At 49.4% G+C, this 23,482-nt stretch overlaps 6 protein-coding genes across 7 annotated transcripts; 2 read left to right on the top strand and 4 right to left on the bottom strand.

Annotated features, from left to right (window-relative positions):
- The first annotated feature begins 129 nt into the window (after positions 1-129).
- Positions 130-6,320, top strand: LOC111082716 (protein phosphatase Slingshot). Its single transcript, XM_041596409.1, is given in 9 exon segments — positions 130-519; positions 1,580-1,822; positions 1,889-2,280; positions 2,351-2,416; positions 2,485-2,536; positions 2,538-2,680; positions 2,744-3,013; positions 3,097-5,038; positions 5,071-6,320. Coding segments are annotated over 9 exon segments (3,810 nt in total). The 5' UTR covers positions 130-462; the 3' UTR covers positions 5,716-6,320.
- Positions 6,321-7,143: 823 nt separating this feature from the next.
- Positions 7,144-11,031, top strand: LOC111082745 (oxysterol-binding protein 1). The gene is made up of 2 exons (XM_022378981.2): positions 7,144-9,604; positions 9,670-11,031. Exons 1-2 carry the CDS (start codon positions 8,000-8,002, stop codon positions 10,417-10,419), a joined length of 2,355 nt encoding a protein of 784 aa, XP_022234673.2. The 5' UTR covers positions 7,144-7,999; the 3' UTR covers positions 10,420-11,031.
- LOC111082754 (oligopeptidase A) lies at positions 11,007-13,703 on the bottom strand. Its single transcript, XM_022378990.2, has 2 exons — positions 13,464-13,703; positions 11,007-13,394 (listed from the first exon to the last, which is right to left on the bottom strand). The coding sequence occupies exons 1-2, from the start codon at positions 13,565-13,567 to the stop codon at positions 11,306-11,308; spliced, it is 2,193 nt and encodes a 730-aa protein (XP_022234682.2). The 5' UTR covers positions 13,568-13,703; the 3' UTR covers positions 11,007-11,305.
- Positions 13,704-13,823: 120 nt separating this feature from the next.
- Positions 13,824-15,554, bottom strand: LOC111082774 (inactive non-canonical poly(A) RNA polymerase protein Trf4-2). Its single transcript, XM_022379008.2, has one exon. It carries the CDS (start codon positions 15,187-15,189, stop codon positions 14,008-14,010), a length of 1,182 nt encoding a protein of 393 aa, XP_022234700.2. The 5' UTR covers positions 15,190-15,554; the 3' UTR covers positions 13,824-14,007.
- Positions 15,555-15,864: 310 nt separating this feature from the next.
- LOC111070816 lies at positions 15,865-18,373 on the bottom strand. The gene is made up of 4 exons (XM_022361805.2): positions 18,155-18,373; positions 16,780-18,090; positions 16,650-16,724; positions 15,865-16,585 (listed from the first exon to the last, which is right to left on the bottom strand). Exons 1-4 carry the CDS (start codon positions 18,168-18,170, stop codon positions 15,924-15,926), a joined length of 2,064 nt encoding a protein of 687 aa, XP_022217497.2. The 5' UTR covers positions 18,171-18,373; the 3' UTR covers positions 15,865-15,923.
- A 96-nt stretch (positions 18,374-18,469) lies between these two features.
- Positions 18,470-22,472, bottom strand: LOC111070744 (ankyrin repeat and sterile alpha motif domain-containing protein 1B). 2 transcript variants are annotated; one of them, XM_022361683.2, is made up of 9 exons: positions 22,364-22,472; positions 21,914-22,041; positions 21,054-21,847; positions 20,842-20,995; positions 20,220-20,500; positions 19,292-20,142; positions 18,996-19,232; positions 18,799-18,930; positions 18,470-18,735 (listed from the first exon to the last, which is right to left on the bottom strand). In XM_022361683.2, exons 2-9 carry the CDS (start codon positions 22,015-22,017, stop codon positions 18,634-18,636), a joined length of 2,655 nt encoding a protein of 884 aa, XP_022217375.2. In that variant the 5' UTR covers positions 22,018-22,041; positions 22,364-22,472; the 3' UTR covers positions 18,470-18,633. The 2 variants fall into 2 exon arrangements, with proteins under 2 accessions (XP_022217375.2, XP_022217282.2); XM_022361590.2 differs by having other exon boundaries at positions 18,471-18,735; positions 20,220-20,539.
- Positions 22,473-23,482: the final 1,010 nt, after the last annotated feature.

The following is a 23,482-nucleotide window of genomic DNA, read 5'->3' as shown; positions in this document are numbered from 1 at the left end:
GCTTGTTTCTGTTTAGATTATAGAACACAGTCTGGAACAATATCATTTAAAATAGTTAAAAAAAACGATAGTGGTCTGACAAACATCGACGTTTTGCCACCTCTAGATCTGCCTCAGAACGATTAGTGGGCCGAGTTATCGACTAGAAATGGCGTCCTCACTGTCTTTCTTTTATGAAAAATTCGTGTAGTCGTATTTACAATTTATCAACGTTGTTTGTTCAATTATAAGGACGAGTGCGGGGCTATTCTCGACTCAGCATCATAATCTAAGTGTTTTTAGTGGCGTAAAACGGCGACGACGAGCAAAAACAAAGCAGCAGGCAGCGAAACGAAAATGCATTTGTGACCTGACACAAAAACACACCCAGGTAGACAGACAAGGATAGCGAAGGAGAAGGCAAAGTCAAAGGGCAGGAGGCGACGACCGCTGCTCCATCATCATCAGCAGCAGCAACAACAAATGGCGCTTGTGACGGTGCAGCGCTCCCCAAGTGTGGCTGGCTCGGGCTCGAATTCGGTGAGTGTAAGTGCGCGGATGCAGGAAGAGGGCAGAGATGCAGTTGGCTGCATTCTCCACACCACACCACACCACCCCCTCCCCAATCTTATCTTGCCGTGTGTTTTGTTGTGAATCCCAACCGACAAGGAATGCGTCTGTTTGTGCGTTTGTCAAGCTGCCTCTCTATCTCTCGCTCGCTCGCTCTTGCTCTCGCAATTGTGCTTTGTTTTGGTTTTCATAATTTTATTCGGAGTGAGTGGCTTGGCTTGGCCCTCTGACACGGCCTATAATCGCTCTTCCTGTGCGTGTTCCGTCTTTTGGGTGCATGATCCTTTGTGTGCTGTGTATTTATTTGGCTTGTGCCCCCGAATGGCTGTCTCTGTGTCGTCTCTCTTTTGGCCGTGCCGTGGCGGGTGTGTGGGCGCTTGCGGCGCGGCGCGTCAGCGTCATCATCATCGTTGTCGTTGTCGTTGTTGTTGTTGTTGCTTTTGTTGTAACTCAACCAAATCCGTAGCAGACGTCGCGACGTCAGCCGCGCGCCTATATGTATATTTTTGCATTGCCTTATTTGTCGTTTTGTCATCCGTCGCGTCCGCTGTGTGAGATTTTTCTTTTTGGTTCCGTTAGCGCCTACCGTCCGCCCGACGCGGCCGCCCCAAAAATAGTTCTCAAAACCTTGAGACATCCACACGTTCAAATAGTATCCACATTAATGTAGGTATTCATGTGGCACATAAACACTATGGGGGGCAGGAGAGCCTGCCCTTGGAATTTTAAATCAGGCAATCAGACAATAATCGAGAGATCTTTATCGTACGTACACTACACCCTTTCTGAACTCATTTCCCCCGATGAATGTTGGTTAAAATGGTAGACCGCTTTGATGATGATGATGATGATGTACTTACGAGTAAACAGTGCTGGGTGAGTGGGTGGGGAGTGGAGAGAGTGATTGAGTCACAGGCGGCGGGTGACTGTGACTACTCCCGTGGCAGGGACAGAGCAGCATCAGCATCTGGTGGGAGTAAACAAAAATTAAAACGTTTCCCGTTACTCCCCCTTCCCATGCGCACAACAGGATGGCGAGGCCGATGACGACGAGGGCAATAGCAAGAACGAAAAGAGCGAATGCTTCTTTGCTGGCAAAGGAACCGCCCTGGTATTAGCGCTTAAGGATATACCGCCCCAGCAGCAGTCGGAGCGAAGGCTGAGCACGGACTCGACGCGGTCCAGCAACAGCACACAGAGCAACAACTCCGACATACAGCTCCATCTGCAGTCGATGTTCTTTCTCCTGCAGCGCGAAGACACGCTCAAGATGGTCAGTAACTGATTTTCTCTCCCTGCAAAATACTTACGAATAATTGTTTTATTTTGTTGTCGACAGGCTGTCAAACTGGAGTCGCAGCGTACCAATCGCACACGTTACCTGGTGATTGCCTCGCGCAGTTGCTGCCGCCGAACTGCCACCAGCGAGCGTCGCCGCAACAAGATAATGCGTCACAATTCGGCAAAGGTCAGCTCCTCCACAGCCTCCTCGAACAGCATTGCGTCGACGGTAATAACGCAGCGGCAGCATTCAGAGGACGTTGCACCATCAGCAGCCAGTAAATGTGATAAAACGGCGGACAAGGAGAATGTGGCAGCTGCCGGCGACAACAAGAACATCTCGGGCATGGAAGAGTCCTGCCTGCTGGGCATCGACTGCAATGAGCGGACGACAATCGGTCTGGTGGTGCCCATACTGGCAGACACCACCATTCACCTGGATGGCGATGGGTGAGCCTCTGTCTTGTGTCTGTTTGCCGACAGCCCCAACACTGATTTTCCTACGTTTCCCTCCCTGCAGCGGCTTCAGCGTGGCCGTCTTTGAAAAGACACACATCTTCAAGCCCGTGTCGGTGCAGGCCATGTGGTAAGTGTGTGGGACAACAACCTAATCCACTGCAGCTCTAATCCCAACTCAATCCTGCTGGGAAACAGGTCAGCGCTTCAGACGCTGCACAAAGTATCGAAGAAGGCTCGTGAAAACAACTTTTTATGCGAGCGGCCCCTCGCACGATTGGCTCTCCAGCTACGAGCGACGCATCGAGTCGGATCAGTCGTGCCTGAACGAGTGGAATGCCATGGATGCGATAGAGAGTCGCCGCCCACCCTCACCAGATGCCATACGGAACAAGTATGAGTCCCCGATACGTTCATAATTTCTTGATTTAATGCAATATCTCCCTACGAACTATAGGCCAACCGAAAAGGAGGAAACTGAAAGTGTCATTAAAATGAAGTTGAAAGCAATCATGATGTCGGTGGACCTGGACGAGGTTACCTCCAAGTATATACGCGGACGCCTCGAGGAGATACTGGACATGGATCTGGGCGAGTACAAGTCGTTCATTGATACCGAAATGCTTGTCATACTCGGCCAAATGGATGCACCCACAAAGATATTCGAGCATGTGTACTTGGGCTCCGAGTGGAATGCCAGCAATCTGGAGGAGCTCCAAAAGAATGGGTATACCACACAATTAATGCACCGAGGACACTCCTCGTATCCTCTATCCTAAGAAAACTGATGCATTTCCTCTCGTTTTGCAGCGTTCGCCATATTCTGAATGTGACGCGGGAGATAGATAACTTTTTCCCGGGGACCTTTGAGTACTTTAACGTGCGTGTGTATGATGATGAGAAGACGAATCTGCTCAAATACTGGGACGACACGTTTCGGTATATTACACGGGCCAAGGCCGAGGGCTCCAAGGTGCTGGTGCATTGCAAAATGGGCGTGAGTCGGTCCGCTTCTGTGGTGATAGCCTATGCGATGAAGGCCCACAATTGGGAGTTCCAGCGGGCGCTGGATCATGTCAAGGAGCGGCGGAGCTGCATCAAGCCAAACAAGAACTTTCTGAGCCAGTTGGAGACTTACAGCGGCATGCTGGACGCCATGAAGAACAAGGAGAAGCTGCAGCGCAGCAAGAGTGAGACGAATCTGAAGAGCACAAAGGATGCGAGGCTGTTGCCGGGCAGCGAGCCCACGCCCCTGATACAGGCCCTCAATCAGGCCAAGTCCAAATTGAGCAGCGAGGCTGGTGTTGTCACACCCGAGGAGGAGGATGATGGTGCGGGACAGGATACAAGACTTTCGCGACTTCATCGCCGATCGGGCGCACAAAAGCAGCGACGCATGGTGCGACGCTCCAGCAGCACCTCCCCGAAGACCCAGACGGCCGTCGTCACCAAGCAGCAGAGCCAGTCAATGGAGAACCTCACGCCAGAGCGCAGCGTGGCAGAGGAGCCAAAGAATATGCGTTTCCCCGGCAGCAATGGAGAGAACTACAGCGTCACCCAGAACCAGGTGCTGCACATCCAGAAGCACACGCCTCTGTCGGTGCGCACACGCGTTCATGATCTCGAGGCGCATCGCTCGGATCAGTTGCCACATCAGTCGCCGTCACAGTCGCAGGCCCAGCCAGGCCCTGTGTGGACATCACTGACCAAGCTTATCACTCAAACGTCCCATTTGGGTGGCAATGCAGCAGGAGGAGGAGGAGGAGCGGGCAGTGGAAGCGCAACCGAAAGAGGAAGTGTAAGCGGCAGCGGTAGCATTCTGCCCCGTAGAGATTCAGGCTCCTCAGATGTGTTCTCGTCGCAAGTGGACAATGTATTCGCCAAAGAGGAGCGGGAGAAGCGCCAGCGTCGCAAGACACATTCGTGGACGGAGTCATTTGGACCCAGTGGCGGTATCATACTGGATGCGACGCCCCAGCAGTCACAGCAGCAGCAGCAACAATCCATCATGCTACGGCCCCGCGGGCTGCGACAGCGGGAACTGCCGTCGCGCCACTCCAGCTGGGGATCGGGGGACAACCGGAGCAGTCTGCCGCTGCGCACAAGTTCCTGCAGCTACTACGACAGCAACCGCAACACCACGGCCATCTTTGAGGGTGAGATCCAAGACCTGAAGCGAAGCAGCAGCAGCAGGAGCAGCATTGACCCGAAGACTGCCAGCAACTGCAATGTCAGTGAGGTGGGAAGTGTAGGAAGCGTAAGCCAGCTGGGGACAGTCAAGCGCACCAAGCAGAAGCTGGAGGAGAGCACAGTGCTGAAGAAACGGTGCCCAGAGGATGCCCAGGATCAGGACCAAGAGCTGGATACCATCGTAGGAGATGCTGCTGCGGTTGTAGGAGGTGCTGGTGGTGGCCAGAAGAGGTGTGCGACCCTCTATCGGAGCGCCTCCTCGGCCAACAGTCCCAGACAGCGGCAGCCGCTCCGCTGCAACAGCGAGGAGCTGATGCACACCAGCGATATTGAGAACAAGAATACCACCAGCGATCTGGAAGCGGCGACTGCGGCGGTGGTTTTGCGGGTGGGCCCCAGTCAGACGCTGGCTGAGGATCAGCGAATTTCGGGTAATGTGCAAATACTCAAGCAGAACTTTGAAGCCAAAGCGGCAGTGGTTGGCGTTGGATCGGTAGCGACTGTGGCATCAGCAGCAGCCGCAGCAGGTGCACCAACGGTCAGCGCGACGAGCACCACTGCAGCCACTATTGCTAGTCCTGCTGGCGTATCCAGCTCGGCAATAGCTGCACCACAGATGGGGGCAAGAAGACGACGACACACCAATCACTGCCCTCGTCGCCAGTTGCACAGCACGCGAACCATGTGTCCTCCTCCAGTGCCTCCTCAACGTCGAACTCGTCCGATTCCAGCGTAAGCGAAAATTGTGATCGTAATGTAAAAGGTCTAGTGCATAAATATCAAACCACTTCCTGCAGTAGCCAAGCTGCCAGCCAGACTGCAGTCGTCGTCCCGCCTACAACCACCACACTGCCGCCGCCGCCACCGCAAGCGCCTCAGCCATTAACCGCCAGCCACAGCAACAGCACTAACTGCAACGCCACCACCACCACAACAACAAACGCCACCACCACTAGCTACAAGCAACGCCCGCGCTCCTACTACGATCGCTCCTCGCTGTCGAACAAAACGCACGATTACAGCGAGAGTCGACCGCCGCCCGCACCAGCCAGACTAACTGCCAGCGTCAACTACAGCAGCAGCAGCCACACCAGCCACGTGCAGCTGCCGCAACAGCAGTCTGAGCAGCATCAGCAAGTGCAGATACGGCGTCTGGCACAGCATGGAAAGACCCATCCACTCACTAGGCTAAGTACACCAAAGCCAGGCTTCAATACGGCTGCATACAACACCATGTAACGAAATGCTATTTCTACTTACTCATCAAACAAGCTCCACCTTCCACACCATTTCACACTCCACCCCTACACCCACACCACAGCATAATAGCCACTAAGGATCGCCCGAGCATTGTTTGCTTTTCGTATTTATATATTTTCAATCCGCTATCACACGCTTTTGTCCTCTGTTTCTGTCATCCCCTCATACTGTCCTCAATAATGTGTAAGCTTGTGTAGTAGTGTATACGTCTCATATGTTCTGTGAAGCGTGTTCATTGAAGACCGACCGACCGACCGAACCGTCGATCCGCAATCTTGAAACTGTGTGAAAAGTGCCGTCAGGGACTATAAAACAAAACAAAACAACCTATGAAATTGAAACTGTATTTGTACTTTTAAATTACTTGTAACTGTATACATATTTATTTTATATTATGCAAGAACTGCCTACGAATAAACGAAATTTTCTGTATATACATCAATACATATTGTACACATCATGTGGTGGCCGGTGGCCTGTCCCGTCCCGTTCCGTCCCCCCTTCTCTGTTCGTTTTGTCTTTGTTCCGAATATTGTTCGTCCCGTGCCTGAGTCATATCATATCATATCGTACCACCCACCAGCAGTATGTAGTCTCTGCCTCTGCCTGCCAGCCTTTATGACCCAAATTTGTATTTGCAGCCTTATCCACATGATACGTTCCTTCCGCTACTCATGGGCCGAGAAGTGAAATAAGTGAATGAATCCAAAAACCCCTCGCTGGCTCTCGAGGCTGACGCCCGCCGCCCACCTTGTTATACACAATTTTGTATTTTTTTTTTTGTTTGCTATTTATCAAACCGTATTTATAAATATACAACTGTAACCCAATTACATGTGCAATCTTTTTAATTGCGAAATGAGTCATTGAGCAGGTAGCAGACCATGCGTCGCAAAGGTTTCGTTTCGAGTATTTCAAATGAACAGCCAAAACCAGCCAGCCAGATAAAAACAGTTCATGGCATGCTTTAACTGCAGCCGAGAGCGCCCAATCAGTATTTATATTTAACAGGAAATAAAAGTGCCATTTATATTAAAATATGTCCGGGCTGAAAGACCGTTGAAATTTATCATTGATATACCGTTCATTGCCAGCAACATGTGCAGGAAAAAATATTTATCATTCCATTCACACTTGGGTTTTTTATTTAAAACTTACTTATTTTATAATCAATCGTAATAATTATTCTGAAAACTAAAAACAAAGCATGGATCCAAATGAAATATTTACAAACATTATTGTGTTTCGCGGATTGACACAAGGTGTTCCCCTGTTTAAATAGAGAGGGGCTTAGTGGGTTTAGTTCGTTCACTCATCACTCATGATTTATGGTATATCGGTATATACAAATATATATGTATAATCAAGTTCCAATCTATTTTTTTAAGTAAATTAAAGTACTCTACTCTTCAAAATGACCGCCAAACCACTAAGCGCACAAAAAATACCGAAATTTTTCGGAAGAACAAATCGTGGTGGATTTCAAAAGTTGCCCTCTTTTGTCTCTTTGGCCGCTTTGTTTGAACCCTATTATGTAAACAATGCAGTAAAAGGGGATAACTGAAAACTAGCGAATCCTGTGAAAAATTTATTGATAAATCGGATAAAATAATTTTTTTTAGTGCTGAGAGGGGTAACTAGCCAGTAATATTAAACCGAATATAAAAATCGAGAAATATCAACGCATCTGGTCGTGTCCGTCAGTATATTTACGGTATATTTTGATAATGAAAAGTACATTTTGGTATAATTCGGAGGGTCTGGCCGTATATTTGAACGATAAGTGGTCACACTGACCAACACACTCATACGCGCGCACTGCCACATTATTCTGCAGAAAAATTATTAAAAAAGGCCCGAAACGAAATCCATTGTGGGCGCGCAACAGAGGCGAGTCAGAGAAGAGAACGGTAGCCAAAGTGCAATCAATCTATAATGCAAGCTGCTGCTGTTACAGCAGACGCAGTCGCATAATCGAACAATTGCTGCTGCCCGATTTTCGAGACGAGAGGAGACGGAGTTGCGGGTTGTTGTTGCTTCTGCTGCTGCTGCTGCTGGTCGTCATTCGCCAGTAGTCGCCGCCGTCGCCGCTGCCACCGCCACCACCCGTCGTCACTGTCGTCGTACGTGGCGTTTATTTGTACAATTGCCGCCTCGACAACGACACGGCTTAATCAGAAGTCGTCGGTCGGAGCAGTCCGAGGTCGTCGCGAGTGCTGCTGCTGCTGCTGGAAGTTGCACCATCAGATCCAGCAAAGCCACCATGACGGACGCCGTAGGCAACGCACTGGGCGAGAAGGGGCTCCCGGAAATGAAGGGCTGGCTGCTCAAGTGGACGAACTACATCAAGGGCTACCAGCGGCGATGGTTCGTCCTGTCCAAAGGAGTGCTGAGCTATTATCGCAACCAGTCGGAGATAAATCACACATGTCGTGGCACCATCTCGCTGCACGGTGCCCTCATTCACACAGTCGACTCGTGCACCTTTGTCATCTCGAACGGCGGCACGCAAACTTTTCACATCAAGGCCGGCACTGAGGTGGAGCGACAGTCCTGGGTGACGGCCCTCGAGCTGGCCAAGGTGAAGGCCATTCGGGCGATAGAAAGCGAGGAAGAAGAGGAGGAGGAAACGGCCCAGGTGGTGCCCAGCCAGGAGATCAGCTCGGTGGTGCGTGATCTCACCGAGCGGCTAGAGAATATGCGCACCTGCTACGATCTAATCACCAAGCACGGAGCCGCCCTGCAGCGGGCCCTCAACGATCTGGAGTCCAACGAAGAGGAGTCGCTGGCCAGCCGCACAAAGATTGTCAACGAGCGGGCCACGCTCTTTCGGATCACATCGAATGCGATGATCAATGCTGGCAACGACTACCTCCACTCGGCGGAGTCGCAGGGCTACAAGTGGTCCAAGATGCTCCACCACGAGCGCGAGCAGCGCCAGAAGCTCGAGGAGATCATCGAGCAGATGGCCAAGCAGCAGTCTCAGATGGAGCAGGCCGCCGTTCTGGTGCGTCAAAACAAACCCGTTCCGCCCATGGTTTCGTCCAGCACCACAATGTCCTTGAAGGCTGGCGGCAGCAGCTCCAACACGGCTCTAACGTCCGACGACGAGACGGAGTTCTTCGACGCCCTGGAGCACGCCTTCACTGGGGATGGCACCTTCATCCTCAAACTGAACAAACGGCGCAGCAGCTCCGAGGACCAATTCGACGGCCAGACGGGCAGTTCCTCGGAAAGCGACGAACAGAAGCGCACCATCAAAACCATCCAACAGGTTTCTCTGGTGAGTGCGCCCCGTGTGGCTTCCGGCGGAGGTCACAACGACGACGACAACGATGACACTGTGGATCGGGCCGCCCAGGTGGAGAACAGAGAGTCGCGGCTAAGCAATATCAGGAGCAGCAGGGCGGTGAAGACTCGCCGCCAGAGGGTGCCGGACAAGCCCAACTATCCCCTCAGCCTGTGGTCCATCATGAAGAACTGCATTGGCAAGGATCTCTCGAAGATTCCCATGCCCGTGAACTTCAACGAGCCGCTCTCTATGCTGCAGCGCCTGGTGGAGGACTACGAGTATTCGGATATACTCGATGCGGCCGCCAACTGCAAGGATGCGTGCGAACAGTTGGCCCATGTGGCCGCCTTCACCGTTTCCGCGTACGCAACGACAACGAACCGCACGGGCAAACCGTTCAATCCACTGCTCGGCGAGACCTTCGAGTGCGATCGCATGGACGATCTCGGCTGGCGCTGCCTGGCCGAGCAGGTCTCCCATCATCCCCCGGTCGCGGCGCTTCACTGCGAGAGCACCAAATGGGTCTGCTGGCAGGAGTTCTCGATGACCAGCAAGTTTCGTGGCAAATATGTTCAGGTTTGTGTGCACAGGGGAGGACATCTATTTATATTCTGTATTGAAATCTTGATCCTTTCCTGCAGATAAATCCCTTGGGCGGTGCCTATGTGCAGTTCCCACAGAGCGGCAATCGCTACACCTGGCACAAGGTGACCACCACCGTGAACAACATTATTGTGGGCCGCTTGTGGGTGGATCAGCACGGAGAAATGGAGATAATTGGCTCCCATGCGTCGCAGGGCAACAAGTGCATCCTGAACTTCATCCCCTACTCCTACTTCAGTCGTGAGGTGCAGCGTAGCGTCAAGGGTGTGGTAATGAATCAGCGCAACGAGGTCAAGTGGGTGATTCGCGGCACCTGGGATGCCCAGATCGAGATCGCGCCCGTCCTCAAAACATCAGGCACTCCAGACAGCCCAACATACACCACGGGCGAGTATAAGGTGGCATGGACGCGTCGTCCCGCACCAGCCGATTCCGAGAAGTACTACAATTTCACGACACTGGCCTGCCAGCTCAACGAAGAGGAGGAGGGCGTGGCACCAACGGACTCCCGACGACGTCCCGACCAGCGGCTGATGGAGAGCGGTGACTGGGATGAGAGCAACAAGGAGAAGCTGCGACTCGAGGAGAAGCAGCGCACGGTGCGCAGGCAGCGGGAGAGCGAGGCAGAGCATGCGGCCTCCGAGGGCAGACCCTATCCGGCCTACGAGCCCATGTGGTTCAAGCGCGAGAAGGAGGAGGGCAGCGAGGACTTTGTCCATGTGTACAAGAACACCTACTGGGAGGCCAAGGAGGCGCAGGACTGGAGCGGTTGCCCCGAAATCTATTAATCTACAGCAATTTACACGCAACAGAGAGAGGACAGCCTTAGCAGAAAATATTCTAAAAAGATTTCTTCAGCCTCGAAGCACGCGCAGAAACGGCAGAACCATTGGCATATACACAAACACACACACACACAGACACACCTAGCACACATTCTTCGATCTAGTGGATATATAGTACTATAAATTGAATGCCTCTGTAACCTAGCTAAAGCCTCCTTCTACCCGCAGGGGGCGGGAATCTTCAACGAAATCTGTTTTGTTTTGTTGTTCTCTTTTCGGTTCTTCTGTTCTATCCCGAGCATTTTCTATACCCAAAATACTTGCAGATTTATGGCACAACAATCCTTTTTTTCTATCTGTTTCGTAGAGATCCCCCATCCAGCAAGTGGAACAGCCCCCCTCCACTCTAAACCCAGCCCAACCCAACCCCCACACACGGCCACAAAATGGGTTCTGTTCCTTCGTCATGTTTTACATTATGTTGTGTATATACATATATATCTATCTATATATCAAATGGAATTGGAGAGGAGCAACAAGAAAGCGAGTGAATCGAATCGAGAGAATATGTTAAATGTTATAAATTTATGCAATTTATTATTAAAGTATTATTTAAATAAAGCAACAATTGTGTGTGTTGTGTGTTGTTCAACTCGCAGAAAAAGACACCTGGCCAACTGTTCGATAAGGCCCACCCACAGGCAGCAGCTGCACCTGCACCTGCCCTGCCCTGGCGACTGACTCATTATCACTTTATCCATCGATTAGGCGGTGTCAAAGTGTTATCAACTAAAAACTAAACTACACAGAAGATAACAACATTTCTGCTCCCGCGGGTCACTCGCCTTGCCTTGCCCTACCCTGCCCTGCCCTGCCCTGCATTGCCTCATCAATTATTTTCGGTCGTCTGCGATGGAGAAAATATATGCAGGGACTTGAGCAGGGCCTCCACCGATGGATCGCGGCCCTGAAAGCGGCGGAATACCTCGGCGGTGGGCACTGAGCCGCCGGAACAGAGGAACGTCTGCTTATATCGCTTGCCCACGGCCGCATAGTTCTCGTCGCTGCGTTGCGCCGCAAAGCTGCTCGAGATGTCGGCGGCTATCATCTTGGAATACAAATGACTGAATTGGGCGGCTGCCCAGTCGCCGGAGAATATGTCAGTCATGGAGCAGGGATGGGCGTCCTTCTTGTCCAGCGGCATGCATTGATAGACGGGCCACAGCTTGCGCACGATATCCAGCCAGAAGGCATTCGAGCGATGCAGCTCCACATCGAGATCGGCGAGATATAGCTCCTGGCAGAGCTGATAACCGGCCAGCTGCGTCTTCAGCAGCGGCATCTTCTCGGACAGGGCAGCGTCGATGGGCTCGTCGCTGGCATAGTGGCCGGAGAGGCTGCGCAACACGGTGGGATCGTCAAGGAAGTTGCTCATCACATAGCCCGACACCTGCGACGCGTCCCACTCGATGTTGGAGAGACCGGCCAGGTCGCTGTAGCCAGCTTGAGTCAGCAGATGCTGCAGTCCACTGCCAAAGGTCTTGAACATCATCTGCAGGTCATCGTAGCTGAGGAGCGGAACCATGCCCTGCGCCGGATCGGCAAAGTTGAAGATCAGAGCGCAGAGGGGCGTGAGACCCGCCGACTTGTTGCTGTTCCGTATGCCCACCATCCAGCCATTGTTCCGACCAAAGCGGTGCTCCTTGGAGAAGCAGTCCACATAGAAGCCACCCACGGGCGCCGAGCCGTTGCTCACATCCCCGTCGAACACATCGAAGAACTTGACGGCCGGATGCCACACCTCGGCCTTGGGCTGCTCCACAATGCGTATGTTGAACAGTTTCTCGCTGAGCGAAAAGAGGCCCGAAATCACGCGCGGCAGTGGGAAGAACTCGCTCAGCTTGTCCTCCAGCAGATTGTGCTCGGCCGCCAGCTGCTTACGCCTCCAGTAGCTCACATCGTAGGCATCCAGCTTGTAATCGCAGCCGCTGTCCTTGGCAAATTGTTGCAGCTTCTCCAGCTCAACGCTTTGGGCGGGACCCGCAAATTTCAGTAGCTTGGCAAAGATCTGCTTCAGATTGTCGACACTGCCGACCATTTTGGTCTGCATGGACATGTCCGCGTAGGTGGTGTAGTCGAGGAGGTTGGCCTGTCGGTGGCGCAGTCCTCGGATCTTCTCCAAGTGCGTGCTGTTCTCCAGAGCCTTGTCCTGATGCGCCGATGCCTTCAATACATTGGCACGCCACACGTTCCAGCGCTGCAGACGCTCCGGACAGTACTTGAGGAAGCCCTCGACTATCTGCGGCTGCAGCGTCACCTTCCAGGGACCCTCCAGCGGCTGGTTGGAATCCCGTGCCGTTGCCTCCAGTAGTGCGGGTGGAAAATCACGCACCAGCTGAAAATCGCTCACCGCATGCCCAAACGAGTGCACGGCCATGGTGACCTTGTTCTTGAAGCTGGCTCGCTCGCGACCCAACTGTGTCAGCAGCTCCTTGAGCCCGTCCTGGGAGTCCTTGCTCAGCATCAGGCCATTCAGCTTGCCCTCCAGCAAGTACTTCTGTCGCATTCGCTGCTCACTCGGCCCAGCGTCGGCCCCTTCATCCTGCTGTAGCAGCGCATTGTAGACAGTCTTGTTGCAGTACTTGGCGGCGCGTGCGTTGCGCGCTCGTTCGTGTATGTTCATGTACGACTTTGTGGGTATCAGCGTACTGTTGCCCAAGTAGAGCGCCTTGGCCACGCCCCAGGTGGTCTCCAGTGGTCCGGTGACGGCATCGATCTCCCCAAAGATAGCCGCACTGTCCATCCGCTTGCCACTCTTGATGTCCTGCTCCAGAGCCTTCACCGACTTCTCCACGGCCGATGCCTGCTGTCCGATGGCCCCCAAGCACATCTCGATGGTTATGTCACTGAATGCAGGCAGCCCATCCGGCTTCAGCACGCCCTCGCCCAAGGGCCCCTCCTCACCGATTTCGGGTACACTGATCCAGGGTTAAAAAGAGGTCGTTTGAATATTCGCAAACTATTTTGGAGCTTGAGTATTTACTTACAGCACGATGTAGCCCGGCCGGCAAGGTGAGGTGTGCAACAGACTGCGCTGGGCGGTGTGCGCCGGGCAGCGGAGCAGGCGACGCTGTCGCAAAATGTTCAGCATGTTCACTTAAAGCAATTGTACAGCTAGATATTTACAAATCCTAAATGCGTATACCCAAATTTATAAATTTTAAAAATAAAAAAGTTGGGTCCAGCTTTACACAACAGCAGTGTGACCCTATACCGTAACACGCGAATTTCAGCTGACAGCTGCCAGAGCTGCCACCAACATACAATTAATGTGGGTATTCATGGCATTCGAAACCAATCAGATTTCAAATGGCCGGCAATTTTGGGTTTTTTGATTTTTTAATTAATTTTTTTTTTGGTTTTTGTTTTTTTTTATATGCCGAGCATAAAATACACAATGAAAATTGAAATACGAATTATATAAACTAGAACTAAAATAAAACTGTAAATTAGCTTACAACGTAATTAACGTAGTCCAACTTAAAGTTCGTAATGGTTGCAATTAAAGGAACATAAATAAACTAAACTTTTTTAGCACTCTAACATATTTGGAGCATTCGCATTGCCGTCAGTCTGTTCGTCCTCCTTCGCATCAGTGTACTGCGAGCTGCGTCGCCGCTTCACTATTTTGCCTGGAGACTGGCACAGTGGTGACGGGCCAGAAGAGCTGGCGGAACTCGCCAAATGCTGAAAATTAAAGTGTACCCATTGTCTGTGATTGATCACCTGCTGGGGGACATCCAATATGCTGTCCAGTATGGGTCCAGTTATCTTTGTCGGGTCCAGGTCCACCAGGCGGGATAGCTTCTGGAAAGCAGCTTCAAGCATTTGCATTACACTCAAGGCTGCGTACGAGCTTCGTCCAATGTCGTTGGTCGGTGTGATCGGATCCTGAATGCTCAAAAATGACTGCCAGTTGTAGTTGCCCATGGTAGATCTCAGGTGTTCCTTCGTCTGACAGCCTCCATTGCCCAGCACCGAAATCACGTACTTGTTGAAGTCGAATTTGCGTCCATAGTACTCCAGAAACTTGAGCAGCAACATCCCCAGCCTGTTGTTGCTGCTGTACTTTTTGTTGGCCTGCGCCTGATGCTGGAGAAAGCCGATGCACATTAGGGTAATGGCGTAGGAGGAGATGCCTCCCGAGCGATAGACTTCGTTCAGACCGTGCATCGCGAGGAACTGCTTCAGGACCATCACAAGCTTTGGCAAATCCGGAAACTGGCGAATAAAGTCCTTGATCAGCTCGGCCGCCTTCACACCGGAACCCACATTGAAGCTGATGTCGAATTTGATTTGCGACACGCGCTCCGTGAACTTGACCACGGGCACTGCAGCCGTGTCCACCACGTTGACTGTGTGCGGATCGGCGACACCGCGTGCCACAAGCTCACTCTCCAGCTCGTGCAGTGGCGGATTGTACCAGTAGCATCTACGGTTTTGGACGACGAGATCAATGTCCGAGAGCGGCAAATTCAGGCCGGTGCGAAATGAGCCAAAAACTTCGACACTGGCCCCTGGCCATATGGAGACCAGCATATCTTCAATGCAGCGCACTGCTTCTGCGCGCAGATAGAACTCCGTCGCTGTGGATTGAATATAGGCGTGAAACTGCTCAATCTCCTGATGCAGCAGACAGAGTGCCGGGATTCCGTTGCCGTATGAAAAGTTGGCTAAGCGCCAAGGCTTCGCTTGATTCGCTGCGTCACACATGATACGATAGATAGCGTTCCTCTGCCTCTATCCAAGATCCAGATACAAGTCGTCTTCCAGAAATTGAATGCTATTTATCCACCTCCTTGTTGTTTTTTGACAATTTTTGAACAAAGCGAAGCCGAAGCAGCGCAACAGCAACAGAACAGAATCAGAAAAAGAAGCACAAAAGGAAAAGGGAATAAAAATGCCGCGGCACCGTTATTTAGGGCTGCCACTCTGCTTCGATTTGGATGGCGAGAATTGTTAATCAACTTTGCTTTTAAAAAATGCGCGAATTTAATGGAAAACCTTTGAATTAAATATTTTAAGCTGAAATAATGTAGTAAAAAAAATATAGCCTTATTTGAAAACTCTGGAATAACGATTTTAGAGATAATCAAAAAGGGCTGCTGCGACAACGCGTAGGAAAAAATTAGGTTTACACGGTGCTGTTAATTGTAATCAACGGGTAAAAATATTTGTTTTTTGCATAAAATTATCCATTGGCTTGAAAATAAAAAATAACTAGTTAGAGCTTCTGTGAATTTTCAGTGAGGATTGCAAATGCATAAACGTACGAGGAATAATAAGGAATAAAAAGAGTATAAATTATAGGAAAAGATTAATAGCTTTAATGAATTCATTTGTTCCAGCTTGTTTAAGCCCCGCCTTTCAAGGAACCGAAAAGATAAATAATAATTATATATGTATTGGTTTGAACGTAAAAAGTAATTAAACAGTTAAATCTAAAATTATTCATCCTCCAAGTGGCGACGATGTTGCATCTGTAGCTCGAAGCGACGATTCAATCGCACGCCCCGAATGAACTCTCCAGTCTTCTCCTTTGGGGCGCTGCGGCTCTTGAACATTTGCATGTGCCGTTGACGTCTCTCTGCCACCTTATCCTCAAACCCGACCGGCTTGCTTTTCTGTGCAGTGCTGGCAACGACTGTGCTGGTTGCCGTAAATTTCTTGACCACGTTTGTTGATAAATTAAATGCTGGCTTTGCGACTATATTGCTGCCACTCTTCAAGGGCAAGCGGCTTTGTGGCGGCACCTTCGCCAAAGTGGCTAGACGTGGCCCATGTAACTCTCTTAGGAATTGGTTTTCAGGCTGCTTGGCTACTGTCGGGTTGCTGCACCAATCAATTTTCCTGAGCGCCCGTGGTCGCGAACCATCGCCAGCCGCCAGTGCACTCGAACTTGGCATCTTCTTAACGGATGATCCAGCTCCTGGTTCACGCTTCAAGGCTGAGCTAATCAGCACCTTGGCACGTACTGCCTTGCGATCGAGATGGTCGACCAAATTCTCCATCTTGGCGAATTGCTTCTGATGAATGGCTGCAAAGTTTGGAAGCTTGGTTCGCTTCTTCACCTTGCTGGGTGTGATCACTTGATTGCCGTTAAAGAATTCTAAAAAAGAGAAATTTTGTTGTATTTTCCGGATTTGCTTAAGGCACTGTTTGGTGGAACTTACTTGGAGAAGGAATTCGGCTCGCTTTCGGGTGGCTCTCGTCCATCGATTTCGAGCGCTTGCGTCGGTTCGTGACATCTGGAACTAGATTTATTAGCACACGACAGAAATGATTATATATATTCAAACATACTAGTGGTGTTGAGACCCTCCCAGCGCTTATCAATGTCATGGACATGGGCAACTTCAAGGGGACTGCGGAAAGAGACAGTTCTCGATTTGATATCTTCCCAAGCTGAGGCTGAATTTGAGCGTCGTTTCTTCATTTCCATGTTACCCAACTGGGCGCTACGATCATGTGCCTCCACAGTCTTAGGGGACTTACGCGACTTTGGCTTGTAAGGTGTAGGGAATCGATAGCCCTTTGAACGGTTGGGGCTTGGTTTATTTGTGTTCGTCGCTAGTGCATCGCAAGTCAAAAGAGTCTGGTCCAGTTCATCATCCGTTGTTAGAACAACTTTAATTGATGTCTTTACTGAATCAGTTATATCGACTGGGACAACATTAGATTCGTCGCCTTTTTTTTCCTCGGCGTCGAAGGTCGTGTTGAGCACAGATTTATCTTTATCTGGCTCGGCCAGGTCATCATCGTCGATCATAATCAGAGAGGGCATTTCGCATTCAAAATCATCTACCGATGCGATACGTTCGGATAGTTCTTCAACTGGCTCAAGTGGACACAATCCCAGGTCGTCCAATGTTTCATTATTTGCGACCTGTGCCGCCTGTACAGTTGACTCCACCTTTATTTCCTCTTTGCCAACTGTATCGGCCAGTGGGAACAAGCCAAGGTCATTCACATCCATCAGAATTGACTGTTTAGTTGATACCATGGTTTCCTCATCGGTCTCATCGGCTGTGATGTGTTCCACTCCGATTGAAACTAAACACTGTTCATCCTCATCTTCAGTATTTGACTTTGAATCTTTTTTCTCAGAGTTAGTATCCTCGTGTGTGACTTCAATGGTGGTCTCCTCGCCATCTATAGCTGAGGATGGCTTGTCGACTTCGGCGCCTTTCTCTCCCGGATCGGTCTTGGACTTACTGGCGGCGCGCTTGGACTTGCGACCTCGCTTACGGGAATTGCGGCCCACTTCTGCGGCAGTCCACTTTTGAGTAGGTTGCTCCTCAATTTCCTCACTCACTTCAACAACTTTGCTCATTTCCTTGGTGGCAGATCGTAGCATAATATCATCATAGTCCATCGCCGGTCGCACACTCTTGCGCGCACTGCGTCGCGGGGTTTCATTTGCCTTCAGTTGACGCATACTTGGTGGTGTTTTGGGGGGATCCGGATGGGTTGGCGACTCCATTTCAGGGTTAGCCTGGCTTTTCTTACGACCGTGACGAGTTTTCATGGCTAATGGTGTGTCTTTGTGTATCTGTACACTTTGTTTGCCGAGTGGCGTCGGCGGCAGGACGCTCAAATCATCGTGTTGGTTTTCTAGTAATGGTAAATGCATGATATAAACGTAATGGAAAATACATGTGTTCAACTTTCAGCTTACCATTAGTCGATTCCATTCCGAATTGCGTATAATATTTATGATGAAATAGCACAAAAACTAGAAAATGCCAAGCAATTTTCCCGGGCTTTACGTTTATTTTGAAGAGTTAGGGATGTGCAATATATCTCAATGTGTCAAACAGGGTAAGTTTTATACAAATATCGGTATTTTTGTGCGATAAATATAGCTTATCGGTGCTTGGGATTTCAGGATCGATACATAGTGACAGCAACAATGGCAATGATGACTCGATTGTTTCAGTTGAATTCAAACAAAAATCAAATTGAGCCGAAATTAATTTAAAATAAATTTATTAAAAAAACGTTATCCGAATACTTTAACATGTGAGCTGCCTCATGTGAAATAAAGCTAGCATCGAGATGGCATCAACGACTAGCAAATGAAAAGTACATTTACATGTAAAATGCAATTCAATAAATATAATCTACTCCTATTATGCATTTGTGGCACTTTTTTGATTAGCACTCTTCGATTATGGGAGTGGTCTGCCTGCTCAGAGCGAGCTGGTAGGCAACCTCAAAAGCTTGTCCCAAAGTCAAGATAATTTCCTTAGCCAGTTCCTGTCAGAGTAAGTACAATTTGTTGGCATAAAGGAGAAATAAAGGTAAAGGTATTCTACGAACCAAATTATCGACCATAAAGACATGGCAATAGTGCAGATCCTGTTCTTTGGTTATATATGCAAAGTACCGCAAATCTTCAGTGTCCTGGCACACACAATTGATATTCTCAATGTCATGGGAGCAGATGGCAGTCTACGAAAGCAATGAAATTGTATGTTATTTTAGGATAAGCAACGTTCAAGATGCTCTGTTCCTACCTTTTTCTCATGATCCATAAACTTAACACCGACACATGAAACCGCAATGTCCACGTTGAGACGCGTCTGCAGATTGGCAGCCTTCAGATATTTGGTGGATGTTGTGCAATTCTCGAGAAGGCTAATGTCACTGACACTCGCGGCCGATTTCATGTTCTCATCGATCTTCAGCTTCTGAATGGACTTGCGCGTGGATAGTGTGCCCTGCAATTGCCTTATGACCGTCGATCCCAGATACTAAAAACGAAATCTGTTGTAAAAAAAACTGCACCAGATAGATTCCAAGAAAAACTTACAAACAGCGAGTATCGTATTTCGCCGTAGATAAGGGTGTACGGCGAGTGACACCAATGGGAGGCGGAACTCGAAGTCTGGCTCTTGCCCAGGAGTAGTTCTGCCGGATTGCGTATGTGCAAAGAGTATCGTGGGTCATCAGCTGGCAAACTCTGGGTTTCGTCGACGACCTGCTCTTGCTCCGGCTCGGTATCTTGCTCGTATTCTGGAGATACTTCATTTCCGATATTCTCGAAAATGGTATCAATCTCTGCCCAGACACGAGAGGCGCTGAAATCCTCACCCAATGCAGAATAGCGCTGCTTGGACAAACTGCGGCGATGGTTCAGGGCATGAGCAGATCTCACCATGCTCGGTGAACATAAAAATTCACGCTCCCGTGGCACTGAGGCTCGTCCATCAGTGGTGTCTGCAGCCAAATTCAATGTAGATCCCTTGAACAGTCCCGCGAATGGAATATCGCCAACGAATTCCTCCACGTGATCCGAATTGAAAGAGTTTGTGGTGCGTGTTGATTCACTCGCTTCCAAGCTGCTATCCTTGCGCAGTGTCACGGGCAGTATATAGTTCAATATCGTATGCTCCGCCTCCGTAACCGTGGGCGGCGGGTAATCTGGCGTGGGCGAGTGACGCACCGTTCGCAATTTGTTGCCGTTGGCGTTGCTGCTGCTGTTGTTATTATTGCTATCCAATACTGCGGTTTTCGACGGCTCTCCATTTCTTCCTTCTTCTATCACCACTAGGTTCGCATAGTCATTGGATTTGCCATTTATGTGAGTACGTGGCATCGGAATCGGGGGAGATGGCAGCGACATTTCCACATAAGAAGCCACGGCCTGTTTTCGTGCTCCAGCTGTAAATTAATAGTTATAGAAAACAGATCTTTAATTAACCAACTGGGCACTCTTCATGCATTTCTCTTGTACTTACAATTACTGCTTATGCTGGCGGAGTTGTTGTCATCACTGCCGGAACCATTTCTCAACAGATTGATGTACTCGTAGGATCGCGAGGGCACCGAGGCACTGGAGATATCGCTGAACGTCTGGAAGCTAGGCAGGTGGGGCTGCTTATAGACAGGCTTGTACGACTCCCAATGATGATCCCTGTTGTCGTCCTTGTTTGTGTGGACATCGTTGAATGATTTCTGCAGTATGATCGGCTTCATGGCCAGATAGTTCTCCGGCAGCTTGGTGTACATATCCAGCGAGCTTAAAGAGTGCGAAAGTCCGTTTGCTTGATCTTGGTTTCTATGGGGAAGCATTGGGGTGGATGGTTATGGAAGAAAGACCATTAAGACCAGACCGGTTAATTGAAGAGTGTGTGGAGCATTCGATTCTGACGATGATGGAAGTGGGCGTGAGTGTGTGTGGGGGTGCAAGAGTTTGGGATGAGTGCAGTGCGTTTTCCGAATGACATGAGCTGCAGAGCGGGGGGGTTAATTAAGGTCACGACATTAACAGCAACATTACGACAGCAGTGAGAGAATGTGTTGGTTGGTATGGGCGTGCGTGCCACAAGTCATGGTTAGGGCACTAGTGCTGGGGCTTACTTCCTCTGCCTCGCCGAATCACGCAGCTTGGACAGCTTCTGGCGCTGCGAGTTCTTTTCAAACAAACGCTTCGGCAGCGACTGGGTGCCATTCTCCACGACCAAATCATCAGCTACCATCCGAGTCTGCTGGGCTACCGTCTGGTTGGTGAACTCTGCAAGAAATTGTAGCCGTTAGAAAAATGTGCAAGGCATGGCCTCTCCTCCACGCACCATTGATGACGCCCACAATGTCGTATGTGACGTGGGGGGGATAGTCCGAGAGTATATTCAGGGCAGTGCGTCCGTTGCCATCTGTGGCATGTACAAAAATGCCGGCCTTTAGCAGGGTGACCACCACAGACTTTTTGCCGCACAGCGCCGCCTCGTGCAGGGCGCTGCCCGCATGGGTGAGTATGTTGACATCCACGCCCGCCGCCAGCAGCGTCTCCACCACCTTTTTGTGTCCATTACGACTGGCCAGATGCAGACATGTGTGCGTGAAAATGTTCTTTGTCGGCGACGTGGCATACGGACTGGAGCTGGAGTAGCCCAGCAACTCGGACAGATCCCTCTCGTCCTCTCTTTTGTATGGCAGTATCAGATCTGGATAGACCCGGAGCAGCGTTTGAACCACCTGCAAGCGTCCGAATTGGGCGGCCAGATCCAGAGCCGTCTGGAAGCTGTTGTTGCGTATTGCCGGATCAGCACCATAGGAGAGCAAAATGGCCACGACAGCGTTGTGTCCATGCTGGGCACCCGAATGCAGTGGCGTCTCGTTCTCGATCGTTTGGGCATTAGGATTGGCCCCATTCGGGCTGTGCATTAGCAGCATTTTCACAATTTCGTGATGTCCAGCCCAAGCGGCGAGAAATAGCGGTGTGGAGCCACGAATATCCGGCACATCCAGCTGGGCATTGTGGGACAGCAGCAGGCGGACAATACTGCCATGACCGTTGAGGCAGGCATGATGCAGTGATGTGTATCCATTCACGTCTTGGCAATTGATGCTGGGACTGCGGCGAAAGCTGAAATATGAGATCCACATTACATTTACTACATAAATTCAATTGGAAATACTTCTGATGACTCACCTCGACAATGGTCCGTGACGTTTGGATGAATGGTCCAGTAATTTGTCGACGGTTCGGATGTCTCCACTTCTTGCTGCCGTCAGCAAATGTTGATCCTTGCCCATTGGAGCTGCGATGTGTTTAAATTACTGGAGGAAAATAAAAGTGCGAAGAGCGCACATCTTAGTGTCTTGTTCTATATTAAAAGGAATGAGATCATCGCAAGAAAATATGGAGGAGCGGAGCCCCAGACCCAGCCCCAAATTAGGTGGCAGGCAGAGTCAGCTGTTTACTTGCCCTTACTGTAAACAGAGAACCTGTCGATTTGTTGGCACATACACACAGACATACATACACCCATGGGATGGAATGTGCGCTCCACTCCGCCTCTTCCAAGGTCATCGAACGGCATTGGGGCAATCAATTAGATTGCCGCTCCACTAAATATTGTTTTACTCAATTACTATTTACCGACTATGTCCGAGTCCAGTTGTAATGTGCGCAGCCATAAACGACCCAACTTGTTATCCCCAACGATAAGAAATCATACGCGAATCGGGGATCATATACAGAGGAAAAAAACGATCTTAGCCCACTTAAACCCCCTTAATTTAAACAGACGAACAGCTTGCGCTTAATCGCGGAAAATAATACTGTTTGTAAATGTTCCTCTTAGATTCATTAAACAAAAATATGACGACTATATCTTTCACCAGAATTTCCTTGATATTCTTCAAGTTTCATAATTTTAGTGCTTGTATATAGAAACTAACTGGTCGTTAATGGGTTAATCGTTCTCTGTCCATGATCGGAAATTAAAATCGCCGATAGTGATATTCGTTTTAATATAACAAGCTAGCTAGGAATCTCAGCACCTAACTTATAATTTTATCCGTAAATACAAAATTTTTCTACATTATTGGTTAAATTTAGGGACGTCTTTTAATTGAACTTTTTTAGAAAATAAGGCTTAAACAGAATAGGTCAACAACAAATAAAAGCAAAAAACGTAAGTAACGTAAGTGCGAATGGAAAGCAACGTAATTTGACCACTTATTGCTTGACCACCGATAGTATGGACATTTGTACACCCTTTTTCCAATAATTAATGTTAAAATTGAGATTTCCAAGCTGTTTTTAAACATTATTATTGACTTTTTCTTGGATTGGCATGTTTTTCAGCTATTCTTTTCATTTAGTCTCTATATATATCTCCTTCTCGATTCATATTCTCGGTATCTGAAAGCTGCAAAATTTCGTGGTAGTAGTTTTAAAACAGACTATAGCCTGAAATTACTAAAATTACTAAAAGATATTAAAGAAATTTTGCAGCACACGGGTACCAATAACACTAGTCAACACGATTTTTCCTCAAGGAACAAAACGAACTCGGGGAGATGGTTGGTTTTTTTCGGAACTTTTTGTTTTGAAAACTGGTATTTTTTTTTAAAGCTTTTTTCAGAGGTAGCACTTGTTTTTTCACATAGCTCTAGAATTCTTACGTCTGGTTGTAAAGAACTCTATTTTGAAAAGGTAATTAAAACAGCTAGAGTTAGCCCAATACGGCAGCTTACCGTCTGGGAAATATAA

Source organism: Drosophila obscura, unplaced genomic scaffold (genome assembly GCF_018151105.1).
Source record: "Drosophila obscura isolate BZ-5 IFL unplaced genomic scaffold, ASM1815110v1 contig_150, whole genome shotgun sequence".
Lineage (NCBI taxonomy): Eukaryota > Metazoa > Arthropoda > Insecta > Diptera > Drosophilidae > Drosophila > Drosophila obscura.
Note: the sequence above shows the minus strand (reverse complement) of the source record. Positions and strands in the feature narration are given on the sequence as shown.